Source organism: Xenopus tropicalis, chromosome 9 (genome assembly GCF_000004195.4).
Source record: "Xenopus tropicalis strain Nigerian chromosome 9, UCB_Xtro_10.0, whole genome shotgun sequence".
Classification (NCBI taxonomy): domain Eukaryota; kingdom Metazoa; phylum Chordata; class Amphibia; order Anura; family Pipidae; genus Xenopus; species Xenopus tropicalis.
Window position 1 is genome coordinate 44,319,635 of NC_030685.2, and position 15,101 is coordinate 44,334,735.

The 15,101-nt window shown below is 40.7% G+C and overlaps 1 protein-coding gene and 1 pseudogene across 10 annotated transcripts in view; one reads left to right on the forward strand and one right to left on the reverse strand.

Moving 5' to 3' along the window:
• The window catches only part of tmeff2 (transmembrane protein with EGF like and two follistatin like domains 2), a 303,915-nt gene that overhangs the window by 12,773 nt on the left and 276,041 nt on the right, over positions 1 to 15,101 (forward strand). For all 10 annotated transcript variants that reach the window (XR_004220349.1, XR_004220347.1, XR_004220348.1 and 7 more), the window contains exon 2: positions 7,895 to 8,004. Coding sequence is in view for 5 of the 10 variants with exons in the window: in XM_031892430.1 (XP_031748290.1) it covers positions 7,895 to 8,004 (110 nt within the window). In the remaining 5 variants the exon portion in view is untranslated. The remainder of the gene's footprint in view (positions 1 to 7,894; positions 8,005 to 15,101) is intronic.
• LOC116407887 lies at positions 9,946 to 10,103 on the reverse strand (annotated as a pseudogene).

A 15,101-nucleotide genomic window follows, 5' to 3' on the forward strand; every position in this document is an offset into this window, starting at 1 on the left:
GTGACCAATGCTAAGTCTTCTGTTTCCCCTGTGTCTCCACCTCAGGAGGAGCCTATGCAACTTGGCCTTTTCCATCTTTCTCCTGAGGAAAAAACACGCAGGCGGACCCTGGGTCTATGCATATATTGTGGGGATAAGGGTCATTTTCTCAAACAATGTACTAAGAGGCCGGGAAACGCCTTAGCCTAAATGAAGAGGGGGAGCTTCATTTGGGTGCAGGCGTATCCTCTCCCCAATTTGCCTCTAAGGTTCAGTTACCAGTCAAATTGACCTGGCCTACGGGCTCTGTTAACTTGTCCGCTTTTGTGGACTCTGGGGCAGAGGGTAATTTCATGGATGCCACGTTTGCAGCCAAACATGGCATTCCCGTCGTCCCTCTGGATGTCCCCATGAAAATTTTAGCGGTGGACAAAAGACCTCTAGGGTCAGGGGTGGTAAATAAGAAAACTGTCTTCTTATCCCTATGTGTGAACGATTTTCATAGTGAGGAGATTGCCCTTTTTCTTATTGAAGGTGCCTCTTCTCCTCTCATTTTGGGATTACCTTGGCTTCAGGCTCATATCCCCCTGATTAATTGGGTTACAGGGGAGGTTTCTCAGTGGGGTTCTAGTTGTAGGGGTGTCTGTATTTCCCCAGCTATAGCAACCACCTCACTAGAGGGGTTACCTGCAGCCTATTCGGCTTATGCCGATGTTTTTTCTGCCGAAACCCTACCTCCACACACACAGTATGATTGTCCCATTGATCTGGTTCCAGGTTCCTCTCCCCCTCGTGGTCGTACATATCCGCTTTCCCTACCTGAATCCCAGTCTATGAGGGAATATATCCAGGAAAACCTCGAAAGAGGTTTTATCCGGCCCTCTAGTTCTCCTGCAGGCGCGGGGTTTTTCTTTGTGGGTAAGAAGGATGGTGGTCTCCGTCCTTGTATAGACTACAGAGGTTTAAACAAAGTCACTGTTAAAAACCGCTACCCCCTTCCTCTGATTTCCGAGCTATTTGATCAGGTTAAAGGTGCCAAAGTCTATACCAAGCTTGATCTTAGAGGTGCATACAACCTCATTCGTATTAGAGAGGGGGATGAGTGGAAAACTGCCTTTAACACCAGGGACGGCCACTACGAATATTTAGTAATTCCCTTTGGGCTCTGTAATGCCCCCGCAGTTTTTCAAGAATTTGTCAATGACATCTTTCGTGACCTGCTGGGGGGATTCGTAGTGGTCTACCTTGACGATATTCTTATTTTCTCTTCTAATCTAATTGAACATCGTAATCATGTTTGTGAGGTCTTAAAGAGGCTAAGGGAAAATAATCTGTATGCGAAACTAGAGAAATGTACCTTTGAAGTCTCTTCTGTCCAGTTTTTGGGGTTTATTATTACCAGCAAGGGTCTCTAAATGGATCCAGGCAAGGTGAAAGCTGTCCTGGATTGGGCACAACCTCTTTCATTACGTGCAGTACAAAGGTTTCTTGGTTTTGCCAATTATTATAGTCAATTTATTAAGAATTTTTCTCTTATTGTAGCCCCCATCACAAATCTAACTAAGAAGGGTGCTGATCCCAGCATGTGGTCTCCTGAGGCGGTACAAGCCTTTGAAACCCTCAAAAAAGAATTCAGTTCTGCCCCAATCCTTAAATACCCCGATTCTGCACTCCCTTTCATTGTAGAGGTAGATGCCTCTGAGGTGGGAGCTGGGGCAGTCCTTTCTCAAAGGCACCCGATAACCAACAAAATGCATCCCTGTGCCTTTTTTTCTAAAAAGTTTTTACCTGCAGAGGTAAATTACGACATAGGGAACAGGGAATTGCTGGCTGTCAAATTGGCCTTCGAGGAATGGCGCCATCTTCTAGAGGGCGCTAAGCATCTGGTGACGGTCTATACCGACCATAAAAATTTACTTTATATTGAGTCCGCTAAGCGCTTAAACCCAAGGCAAGCCAGGTGGGCTTTATTCTTTTCAAGGTTTAATTTTTCATTAACCTTTAGGCCTGGTTCAAAGAATACCAAGGCGGATGCACTCTCTAGAAGTTTCGATTCTGTTTCCTCCGACTCTAGTGAGTGTACTCCCATCATTCCCAGGGAGTTAATTGTGGCAACTTTGGAGTCTGACCTCTCTTCCTTATTGTTCCCTTTACAATCTTCTGCTCCTGTTGAAACCCCATCTGGTAAATGGTTTGTTCCGGAGGAGCTTAGGGAACAAGTATTAAGAGAGGTTCATGATTCTAAAATGGCAGGTCATCCAGGTATTGCTAAAACCATTTCTTTGTTGTCCCATCATATTTGGTGGCCATCCTTCAAGCAGGATGCTAAAACTTTTGTCAATTCCTGTCCAATTTGTCAAAGGTCTAAGTCATCTCATCAGCGGCCCCAGGGTCTGTTAAATCCCTTACCCATCCCAATGAAGCCATGGTCTCACATCTCTATGGATTTTATTGTGGAATTGCCCCCTTCTCAGGGTAAGACAGTGATTTGGGTGGTGGTCGATAGATTCAGTAAAATGGCTCATTTTATTCCTCTTCCACATCTCCCTTCTGCTAAGACCCTGGCTGATTTATTCATTACTCATATTTTTAAGTTTCATGGGTTTCCTGTGAATATTGTTTCTGACAGGGGGGTTCAGTTTGTGTCAAGATTTTGGCGTGCTTTCTGTTCCCTGGTTGGTACGGAATTGTCTTTTTCCTCTGCCTATCACCCTCAAACTAACGGTCAAACTGAAAGGGTGAACCAGTCCCTTGAGCAGTATCTCAGATGCTATGTATCCGATAACCAGTCCACTTGGTCTGAATTGCTTCCCTGGGCAGAATTCGCATATAATAATGCTACCCATTCCTCTTCTGGGAGATCTCCTTTCTTTGTTGTTTATGGTTTGCACCCCAAAGCATTTTCTTTTTCTGGATCTAATTCCTCTGTACCCTCTGCCAATTCTTCTGTTTTGAAATTTTCGGAAATTTGGTCTTCAGTTCATGATTCTTTGTCCGCAGCTTCCCTAGCCCAGGAGAAAGCTGCTAACAAGTCCCGCCGGGAAGCACCCCAGTATAAGGTGGGGGATTTAGTGTGGTTGTCAACCAAAACCAAAACCAAAGTTGAAGGTTCCCTCTCCCAAACTGGGTCCCAGGTTCATTGGTCCATATCCCATCATTGCAATAGTTAATCCATCTTCTGTCCGTCTTCAGTTACCTCCTAATTTCAAGATTGCTAATACCTTTCACGTTTCTCTTCTAAAACCTGCTTCTAATACTCCTTGTCTGTCTGTTCCTCCCCTGGTGTTGGTTGAGGGTCAGCTTGAGTACGAGATCCAGGAGTTCCTCGACTCCCGCCTGGTGAGAGGTAAGTTACAATATCTTACCAGGTGGAAAGGCTTTGGTCCTGAGGAGAACGCTTGGGTCTCAGTTGTTGACATCAAGGCTGATCGCCTCAGGAAGCAATTCCATTCAAGGTTTCCTGAGAAGCCTGGGGGTCCAGTGGCCCCCCCTAGAGAGGGGGGTAATGTAACAAAAAGAGTCTTACCGGCTCGGCAGGGACGCCCGCCGCGCCGTGCTCTCCCTGTGCCGGCTTCCTCCTAAGTGCGCGCGCACTTCCGCATGTTAAGGCGCATGCGCGCTGGCGTGATGATGTCAGCGCGCAATGGCGTGAAATTCAAAAGGATTTAAAGGGATTTTTGCCTCTTTTTCGTTGCCCGTGATAGGATTGATTCCTGGTGCCTTTTCTGAGCCTTGTGCGTTAGTTCCTGTATCCTGCTAGTGTTTTCCTGTGGTTTTGACCCGGCCTGTTCCCGACTATTCTGCTATCCGTATCCTGACTCCGGCTTGTCCTTTGACCCTGATTTCCGCCTGATCCTGCTGTTTGATTATTCGGTTTGACCCTTGCCTGTCTGACGTTCCTTGATTTCCGCCTGCCTCGACCCAGCCTGCCTGACTACGAACTTGCCTAATCCTTTTGTACCGTGATCTTCGGCCTAACTGACTTTAACTACAGTTGTGCCCCTTTGCTTGCCAGAACTCCTCGCCTTGTTCCCCTCGTTAAGTCCAGGTGGCATCTGAGTAGCTGAGGGCTCCTCCCGAAGCCAAAGGCGGTCACAATACTGGTGAAGCCGAGCCGAGACCAGGGAACTTGGCATCAGTTCTAGTTTTATGGTGCCGACCATGACACATATGTGCCACCGTATATGTAATTACCTATGCTCAGTTTAATACATTTCTAATTGCGAATATATAATTGAACTAGGGATCATTTGGTAGGGTTGAAGTGAAGGGCTATTGTCTTTTTTATCCCAAACTAACTTTGTAACAGTGTTAAAATTGTTTAGCCCTTTTTTTCAGAAGGGAAAGAAGATGTTTATTAGGTACTCCATTTGGCCTTAACTTGAGCTTTTGTTAGGAACCAAACATTATATAACCCAGTAGTGTGTATTTAGCTGAAAACACTGCCAAAGTCCACTTACATCATAAACCGACCCACTCATACATAGTAACATAGTAAGTTGGGTTGAAAAAAGACATACGACCATCAAGTTCAACCATAATGCCTATATATAACCTGCCTAACTACTAGTTGATCCAGAGGAAGGCAAAAAACCCCATCTGAAGCCTCTCTAATTTGCCACAGAGGGGAAAAAATTCCTTCCTGACTCCAAGATGGCAATCGGACCAGTCCCTGGATCAACTAGTACTAAGAGCTATCTCCCATAACCCTGTATTCCCTCACTTGCTAAGAATCCATCCAGCCCCTTCTTAAAGTTATATAATGTATCAGCCAGCACGACTGATTCGGGGAGGGAATTCCAGAACCTCACAGCTCTCACTGTAAAAAATCCTTTCCGAATATTTAAATGGAACCTCCCTTCTTCTAAACAGAGTGGGTGCCCTTGTGTCCGTTGGAAGGACCTACTGGTAAATAAAACATTAGAAAGGTTATTATATGATCCCTTTATATATTTATACATAGTTATCATGTCACCTCTTAAGCGCCTCTTCTCCAGTGTAAACAGACCCAACTTGGCCAGTCTTTCTTCATAACTGAGACTTTCCATACCCTTTACCAGCTTAGTTGCCCTTCTCTGGACCCTCTCTAACTCAGTAATGTCCCGTTTGAGCACTGGAGACCAAAACTGAACAGCATATTCTAGATGGGGCCTTACCAGCGCTCTGTAAAGGGGAAGAATAACCCCCTCCTCCCGTGAATCTATACCCCTTTTAATACAGCTCAAAACCTTGTTTGCCCTTGCAGCTGCTGCCTGGCATTGCTTGCTACAGCCAAGTTTATTATCTACAAGGACTCCAAGGTCCTTCTCCATTATGGATTTGCCTAGTGCAGTCCCATTAAGGGTATACGGGGCTTGCATATTTTTACATCCCAGGTGCATGACCTTACATTTATCCACATTAAATCTCATCTGCCACTTAGCCGCCCAGATTGCCAGTTTGTCAAGATCCTGCTGCAGGGATGTCACATCCTGGATAGAATTGACTGGTCTGCAGAGTTTTGTGTCATCTGCAAACACTGATACATTACTCATAATACCCTCCCCTAAGTCATTTATGAACAAATTAAACAAAAGTGGACCCAGTACAGAACCCTGAGGGACCCCACTGAGGACCTTATTCCAAGTAGAGAATGTACCATTAACAACCACCCTCTGTACCCGATCCTGTAGCCAGTTTTCTATCCATGTGCAAACGGCTTCACTAAGACCAATAGACCTTAGCTTAGAAAGCAGTCGTTTGTGGGGAACGATATCAAATGCTTTGGCAAAATCCAAATAGATGATATCTACTGCATCCCCACTGTCCAGCTTCTTACTTACCTCATCATAAAAAGCAATTAAATTGGTCTGACATGACCTGTCCTTCATAAAGCCATGCTGATTACTGCTCATAATGGCATTCTCCACTACATAATTTTGAATGTGATCCCTTAACAAGCCTTCAAATAACTTGCCCACCACGGATGTCAAACTTACAGGCCTATAATTGCCTATAATTGCCATACAAAATGTAAACAAACTATGTTAACCACCTTTATATGTAAATGATTATTAATATTAACTGTCACGTGTAAACAACCTTGTGTAGTGATTGTGTGATTATATTGCATAGGTATAGCGAAATATAGATATATCTATGGACTCCAAAAAAAAAAATTGTGGGGGGGGGGGGGAATCTGCTGAGAGGGCCCGGCACAAAAAGACCCTCCTGGCCTGCTTGAGTTGCACCTCTGGCTTGCACTACAACCCAGGTCCCCCTGCAACCTGCTGTACATGGTTACACCACTGGATAAGAGTGTATGTCCCACTGGGTAGTTCACAGTAGTTCCTACAATGCCCCAATGACACATTAACCTACAAAAGTGGGTTATATATGTCTCTGCAAACACCCTCATAGGGATGACAGTCCATCAGTTCTTTGGTTGCTTCTCCTCCATCTGTATTAGCTACATCTGGACCCCTTTGCCCATGTGGTCCAGACCTCTGCTCCTACCCCCTTAAATTTATTTAGTTACTGTACACTATAGCTCTGCCCCATCTGCTTTGCCAGAGTTGTGCTTGATATCAGTCATCCAGACAGCAGCACACAAAGCATGGTCATTTATCAAATATATTAGGGAGTACAAGGTAAAATGTGTGTAACAGTAGTAGCAGAATGCCTTTTTTAAGAAAAACAGTTATGTATAAAAGGGAATACAGGCAACCTATTTATCATGTCGACATAGCCATATATTTTTTATGGCCCCATAATCAGCTTGCAATATGGCTAATCATTCCAGGTGGAAAATCAGTAATATCTATAGATAAAGATAATGGCATATTCTGTGAATATTGCCCACACTGTGTTATGAAATATGTATAAAACCAAAACAAGAAAAAAAAAACCCATAAAGGCAAAGCGAACAATATTTGATACATAATGTTATATCATATATCAGCCCTAGACAACTCATAATGAGATAGGGTAGTGGTATATAGTCTTTCACTAGCCTTAGAGACTGGTTCACCATATTTCAATATGCTTATGCAGTATAATCATAACTATTTGTTATAATCATAACTATTTGTATCACACAAGATTGTTTGCACATGATTGACTCCTGAGTGACCCATGCATCAGTAGTTATATTACTAGCATTGGGTCTATTAAAAGGGAAGCCTTGGTTGGCTCCTCATTTTTATATACAGAGGAAAAATAAGAGTTCAAAATTTATGCTTTTTCCCTGTTCTCAACAACCAACTGACCCCCCTGTAATAATAAGGCCCCATCCCATCTTGCTTCATTTTTTTACTATTTACATATTTAAAAAATAATTTTGGATTCCTTTAACTCCTAGCTGCAATACCCTTTCCATCTCTATTTTAGCTTGCATAATGCATTGTACCTGCTTTATTTGCTTCCTTGTACCTGATGTCATGATCACTGTTTCCTAAATGCTCACTCACACAAATGTTAGAGATGAGCTCAGTATTATTAGATATCACCAGGTCCAAAAGAGAACCATTCCTAATAGGTCCTTGAACTGCCTAAAATAAAAAGTTGTCATTTAGCATATTTACAAACCTACTAGCTTTTTCTGACTTAGCCCCCCCCCCCCCCCATTAGTTCAGTCAACGTCTGGATATTTAAAGTCCCAATAATAACAACTTGACCTACTTGTACAGCCTCCTCTCTTTGCAATAGTCACTGGGCCCCATCGTCTTCACTTATACGGGGGGGGGGGGGGACGATTACTACTTCTTCCTCTGATATTTACATTAGGTAATGGAGAGTTAAATCTAAGTTAAGTTAATATTAGTCTGTTTCCTTAATAATGTGACCAAATGAAATATTGGAGTGAAAGCTATTTTGCTTCAGTTTTAATATTTGCAACTGTTAGAATTAAGTTAAGTGTATTTGTGCTTATGTTTAGGTTTTGATGACAGAGAAAATGATCTCTTTCTTTGTGACACCAATACATGTAAATTTGATGGTGAATGTTTACGAATCGGAGACAGTGTAACCTGTGATTGTCAGTTCAAGGTAAGGAGCTTGGTTTAATATTTTTAAAATGATTATTGTCAGCATAAAGAGAAATCAACTTTGCAATTTGTACTGTGGATACTGGGCACCAACTGTTCAGAAGACCCCTGGGGTTCATAATTATGATGCTTTATCAATTTTCAGAAATTTCACAAAAAGCACTAATATTGGCATAGCTTTATGTAGTTTAGGGGTATAAATACATGTTTACCCAGTGTCAGAATGTGTCGACAATGTAAATTCATATGTATTGTATTTATTTTTGGGTCGCTACTTGGCACATAATTTTGTATTCCTATGCATATTGGGCATCAAACTATATAAATGAGCCCTAGTTTTCATATTTAGTATGTTTTCTGTTGGTACATAAGGATATGTGTGATATAAAATACTGTAAAATGCAAGTTTTGGGCTATTTGTTTGAGAAATGGATTTGATACAATATGTACTGTTCTTTTTCTTTTTACGGCTTTTATCACGTCAGTATGTTTTTGCAGTAGTAAAAATATATGCTATGGAATATGTGCATACATTGTGTAATACCTTTTTTTACATCTATTATAACATTGTCTTTGCATGACCTTCATTTTTGCCATAAAAGTATTTGCCCAATGCTTTTATATTACCTGTCTGATCCCCCATGTTCCCCTCTAAGGGGGCTGCCATATTTGTCCAGCAGGACAAACTTCAGTTTCGCCTCCTGGTTCCTGGTTCTGCTGTTTCTTGATTCTGATTGCCTGTTACTGACTAAGTTTTCTGGAATTTGATTTTGTACCTCACTGCCTGTTCGGTTTGACCTCGGCCTGTTCATATCGTCTATCCTCCCCAAACTTTGCATAACGCTAGGTTCCCTAGTTTGCTCAGAACATTTGCCCTGGTCCTCTTACAATAAGTCCTGGCGGCACCCGAGTAGCGGAGGGCTCCTCCCGAAGTGAAAGGTGGCTGTTATAGGCAGAAGAGTGAGCTCAGACCGGGACCTTGGCTTTTGTTCTGAGTTTTGGGATACCGTGCGTGACAAAGCGGTTAGCATTAGAAGCTATAACTGACAGGCTGAGAACGGACAGTCAGGTTGGCAAAACAGTCAGGTTTAGGAACTTCAGGTAACAATTATTTACAAAAGCAAATCTCTCAGCGAAAATCAATCAACATGACCTATAGGCAACTTTTTATGTACATTCATATTGTGAGGAGTCGTTTTTTAGTGTCAGTATCACTTTAAAGGGTGCCTATGAAGTCATGAAAATTCATATGCACTACTTTTAATTTTGTTGTCTCTGCAAGGCACATCCTTTGGTAATCCTTTGCATATTGGGTATCAAACTGCTCTAAAGAGCCCTGGCATTAATATTTAGGGTGTTTTATGTTGGTACCTAAATGGGGCATATGATGCTTTAATATGTGTAAATGGGGTAAACATAATTTTTTTATGCAAGTGCCTGAGTTAAAGGTATGAAATGAAAGTTATTTGGAGGCCATATTTATTCTAAAATTGCTCAAGAGATTTTAAGTGGTTGTCCTATAAAGGACCATTAAAGTGCTAATAGTTCCCAAATCTGCCCAGAGCTTAAACCTTACTTGTATATAATGTTCTTGTGTTGTTAATGCTGTGTTAAGTGAGGGAAAAAGTGATGTTGAGTGATCGCCTGTGAGTCCTACCCGATGGTATGGGCTTCGATGCTCATGTGTCCAAGGCTTTTGCCAATGAACAGCATGTGCGGGCATATCCACCTTCGCCAAAGTTAGGGTGAAAACCACCATGTCTTGGCCTAGGGTCAAGCCCAGAGGACTATGACACCTATCCAGGGTGCACAAATCAAACACAAAAAGGGTGCAGAAGTGTACGGGTGCAATGGTAAGGCTGCAGCTGGAAGGAATAAAAGAAAAATACCTCCCGCCCGCCTAATGGCTGTGGCAAGGAAGTGAAGCATGATTAGGCATAATGAGCATGTGCGAAGCCCCTGACAAAAAATAAGTCAGCAGCTCTTCCCTAATGGGAACACAGCCCCTCCGCTTTCATCAAGCTTCAGCTTCATCACAATTAGCAATAATCACGCCTCGGTTTCACCTCATTGGCTATGATACTGCCACTGCGTTAGGGAAAAAGTGATACTACGTTTGGATCTAGTTTATACTGTCCATACTTGCAGACCTGCGTTCGTGGGTCAACAAATTGTGATAGGCCCTGTGCCCATAGTAGTTGCATCAGGGAGAGACATGACAGCGACCAGTGTTCCAGATCCAACCAATCTAAAAAACATGTTTGGGCCTTATAATACCTCTTTATATCAGGAACCACTAGCCCTCCCCTATTCTGTCTCACTGCACTCATTGGGTCAAATTCAATTCAGTGAGAAAAAGTTAGCATGGTTTAGCACATGAAAACCCATGGACTTTAATGCAGTTTTCACATGATAAGCCGTGAGAAGTTTTTATGAATTGGATTGAATTGCATCTCAGATTGAATTTTGTCCATAAGGTTTCACGTGAAAAAACATTTTCTCACTGAACTGATTTTGGCCCATTATATGATGAAACATCCTAGGTTTTTTATGTTCCCAGATGAAGGCATTAATCAGTTTCTGTGCATCTCTTCAAAACATTTTGGGTACCAAAATCAGGACTGTTCTGAAAGTATACAGTATAATTGGTAGAACCATTATCTTTACTATGGCTTTACTTGCTCACCTTAATTGCTCCAGTGCCCTTTGTTAGGTTGGAAATTACGACATTACATCTTCGGCATAAAGCCGTATCTTATGTAAACTTTGTCCTATTTCTATACATTGAATTGCTGCCTCAGCCCGCACATTGTGAGGACTGTCACCCGTCACAAAGCCCACCTGGTCCAAAGAAATCAGATTACCTAATACCCCTTGTAGGAGGTTTGGGTGGGTGAATTAACCTGAAGGAACTTTATAATGGCCTTGGGGATCTGGGTCTTATTTTGCTGTTGTGACATAAGATCCTCATTGAGGTGCCACAAAGGGGTGGGGTTTGCTGTTAAACTTATAAATGTTAAACTCGTGAAAGTGTTAGGACGACTAGGGCATGGCCTAACCAAGTTATCGTCCCAATCGTAACCTCCATTACAGACTGCAAAATATATTGGTCTACTAAGAAGTAATCCAACTTGGAGTAAGTTAGAAGTACATGCATGCAAGAAAAAGTCCAAAATCCTTTGGAAGGCCAAAATCCTTCCAGTTTTGTAGTGTTGCATCTGAAAGGCCTGAAAAAAGGTGTAGAAACATCACCGGCATGCACTCAATGGACTCCAGGACAGCAGTTGTAAAACTTCAAAAAGGCTTCATTCAAGGATCCTGACCTGACACGAAAAAAGGGACATTTCTTTATACACTTCTGGTTTTTCTTGCAAGGCACAATTATCCCATAGTAGCTGATCTTTAATATGGTATAAATGTACCCATATGATGATCCTGTGGGGCATTATTGGATTTCATGAGCCTATGTGCCCTGTTGAGGATCAGAGCAGAGTCTAGAACATTGGGGAGTATTGTTGACATAAAAGGTTGCACTTAGGAGACGATCTTTAGATGTAACAAATTTGGGGATTGCCTGCAGCTTGATATAGTTACTTTGTGATCAATCTTCCAAGTTGGCCATTTTCTGTGTTTTCTTTTTTTTGTAAATTGTTTTTATTTTTTTTATTACGATCGGATTCCATATATGCAAAATAATATGCGTTGCAAGAAAAAGTATAACAAAAGATTAGGTATATATAAAGTCAGCATAGGATATAGTGGTATACATAAATTGTCATATGTCTGGTAATCCTAATATTTGAAACATTTGTATTAGTAGGTTTGTTGAGAAATTAGTGGATATACAAGCGATAAGGTAATTGGCTCCCACTTGGGTGTGCCATATCACCATAAATGTATCATAGTGGAAATCCGAGCTATATTTTGATCAAAACAAAGTAAAAATATGTGAAACTTTAAATGAAACCAGTATGAATTATTTACATCTAAGTTCTCCAACTCTGGATATGATTGTTCATCAATATACCTGTTTTCTGTTGTATTGTGATTCCAGGGAGACAGCAGTGATTTGTTTCATTCTAGGGCCATTGTGGCCTGTAATAGAGATTTAGTACCTCTGAGACTCTCTTGGTCATACCAGGTGTGTATTTGAATGGGTCTACTGTCAGCTGTCTGATATCTGGGAAGGAGGCATAAGATATAAGTGGATCACGTGTCAAAAAATCTGTGTGTTTGGGTTGCTCTATTTATTGATGCCTCAAGCCAACCCATATGGAATAAGAAGTGTAGTTTTTGACAATGTTTATGGATGGAGGTAATTGACAGCCACTCCTGTAGTATGGCCTCACTGGTTGACGTGGCCAATTTTCCTGCTAGTGCTTTATTGGCTTTAGTTATTTGTTTTTCTTTTTTTAGTTTACTGAAGATAGACCATTCAATGTCCCATTCTCAACCTACATTTTTTTACTATTAATATACTTAAAAAAACGTTATGGGATTTAGTGCTTCTCATTTTTTTTATCTTTGCCTTCCGGATTGCTGTTTTACAACTGTTTTACTGTTTTACAGCATTTGTTTCCCTATTAACATTCTTTTGAATTCAACCACATAGGATGTTCTTAATGCTCCTATGTTTACTTCTTAAGGGAATAGAGAACAGTAACAATTTAATATCATTTTAAAGCACAAACGCTTTTGTTTTGTGTTTTTTAGCAGAAAACATAAAGCCCCAATCTATGTTAAGGAGTTAACATTTTCTGTTCTGAAATTCACGGTCTTTGTTGCCCCAGTATATATTTGTTTTTTTTGCACCAACCATTAACCCTTTCAGTGCCAGCCGTTTTGGACAAAGCGGAACTTCTACTGCCAGACAGTTTTTGAACATTTTGCTTCACTTAAGGGGCCTTTCCTTGGGGGGACTTTTAGTTTACCCAGGAAAACTATATATTGTTTTTTTCAGGACAACCTAAGCTTTTAAAATATGGTAATTGGGAATTTTTGTGTAATTCCAATTCTGTAACAAGATATAGGCTTCTAAATGTCTAAAAAATGAAAAAAAATCATATTTTCCATTATATAAACACATGCACCAGAAACAAAAATTAGTTTATGCATGAAATTACAACTGATTTGGAAAGTCCCATGTCTCCTGAACGTGCCAATACCAAATATATATAGTTTTATGTAGATTTCTCACTTGTATAGGTCAAAAACTCCCAGCAGTACACTAAATTTCCAAAGCACTGCTCCAGAAAGCTGCATACTTTAGATTTCAAGGCCAAAAATTCCACTAACAGAAAGTTTATCCCAGAAAATTTTACATTATTAGAAAGAAGAGATTCTGGGGAATCCAGAATAGGCACAACTGTCTGTCTACTCAAAACTATCAAGTCGCTTTCCTAAAGTTATTGGTTTTTATCAAAATTTGTGATTTTTTTTTAAAATCACTTCAAAGCTTCCAGTCTATAGTATCTTAACTCCTAAAGGTCATAAAGTAATCAAATAAAACACCCTGAATATGAACGCCAGGGGTCCACTGAGCAGTTTGATGCCCAATATGTATAGGTTTAGCTAAGTATGTGGCATGTAGGGGCCCCAATGTGAACATACCCCCATATGTACTGTCATTTCTGTCATTTCAGCTTCTGCAACATCAACATTTACATCATTACATGTGGGATAAAGCTAGTAAAAAGTACATTCACCCCAGAAAGTCATATATTTTTGGAAAGTACACATTCCCCCGAATCTAAAATGGGTACCCATGTCTTTCTACTCCACAGTACCAAGCCATAAAGCTTTCCTAAGTTTGACGATTTTTATGGCATTTCCAAAAATCACCTCAAAACTTCCACTATGCAGCATCTTATTTTCTACAGGTTATTAGGTACCAAGACAAAACACCCTAAATATGAACCCCAGAGGTCTACTGAACAGTTTGATGCCCAATATGTATAGGTTTACCTAAGTATGTGGCATGTAGGGGCCCCAATGTGAACATACCCCCATATGATCTATCATTTCTGTCATTTCAGCTTCTGCAAAATCAACATTTACATCATTATATGTGGGATAAAGCTAGTAAAAAGTACATTCACCCCAGAAAGTCATATATTTTTGGAAAGTACACATTCCCCCGTATCTTAAATGGGTACCCATGTCTTTCTACTCCACAGTACCAAGCCATAAAGCTTTCCTAAAGTTGGCAATTTTGATAACATTTCCAAAAATCCACTCAAAGCTTCCAGTTTCCAGCATCTTATCTCCCACATAGAATTAGGTATATGCAGTAAGACCCCAAACTACACAGGGACCCCCAGAAAACCATATATTTTTGGAAAGTACACATTCTGACAAATCCAACAAGGGTAAAGAGTCCTTTCTACACCAAAGTACCAATCTGCAGAGCTTTCCTAAAGTTAGTGGTTTTTATGACATTTCAGAAAATCGCATAAAAATATTGCAATTTGCCGCATTTATCTCACACAATTTCTTGTGTACAAAGGCAAGTCATCCCAAATAGGAACACCTATGGTCTACTGAACAGTTTGATACCCAATATGCATAGATATACCAAAGTCTGCGGTATGTACTGAACCCAAAAAAAAAAGAAAATAGCGCATAAGGATTTCTCGCCTGCCAACTCAGCTTTTGCACACAGAGCCCCCTGACAGCGTATTATGCGTAACACCCCCAAACTACACAGGGACCCCCAGAAACCCATATATTATTGGAAAGTACACATTCTGAGGAATTCAAAATAGGTAAAGTTATTTTTCTACACCAAAGTACCACATGGCAAAGCTACGCTAAAAACAGATTAGGAACAGTTATACAAGGATAAAAATGCAATAAAACCACAAAAATTGTGTAAATCGATGAAACAACAAAATAAGTCACAAAACAGTGTAATTAGTGGTTAGAATAATAGATCCAATAGTCAGGCTGTCAAAATAAATTTTTTAGGGAAAAAAACTAAAGACAAAGGGGTAAAAAAGAAAAGAAAATTGTATACACAAAAAATTGTGTATACATGTGTGCATACATCTAAAATTTGTGTGATAGTGTGTAAGTGTGTATATAAGTGTGCTAGAGTGT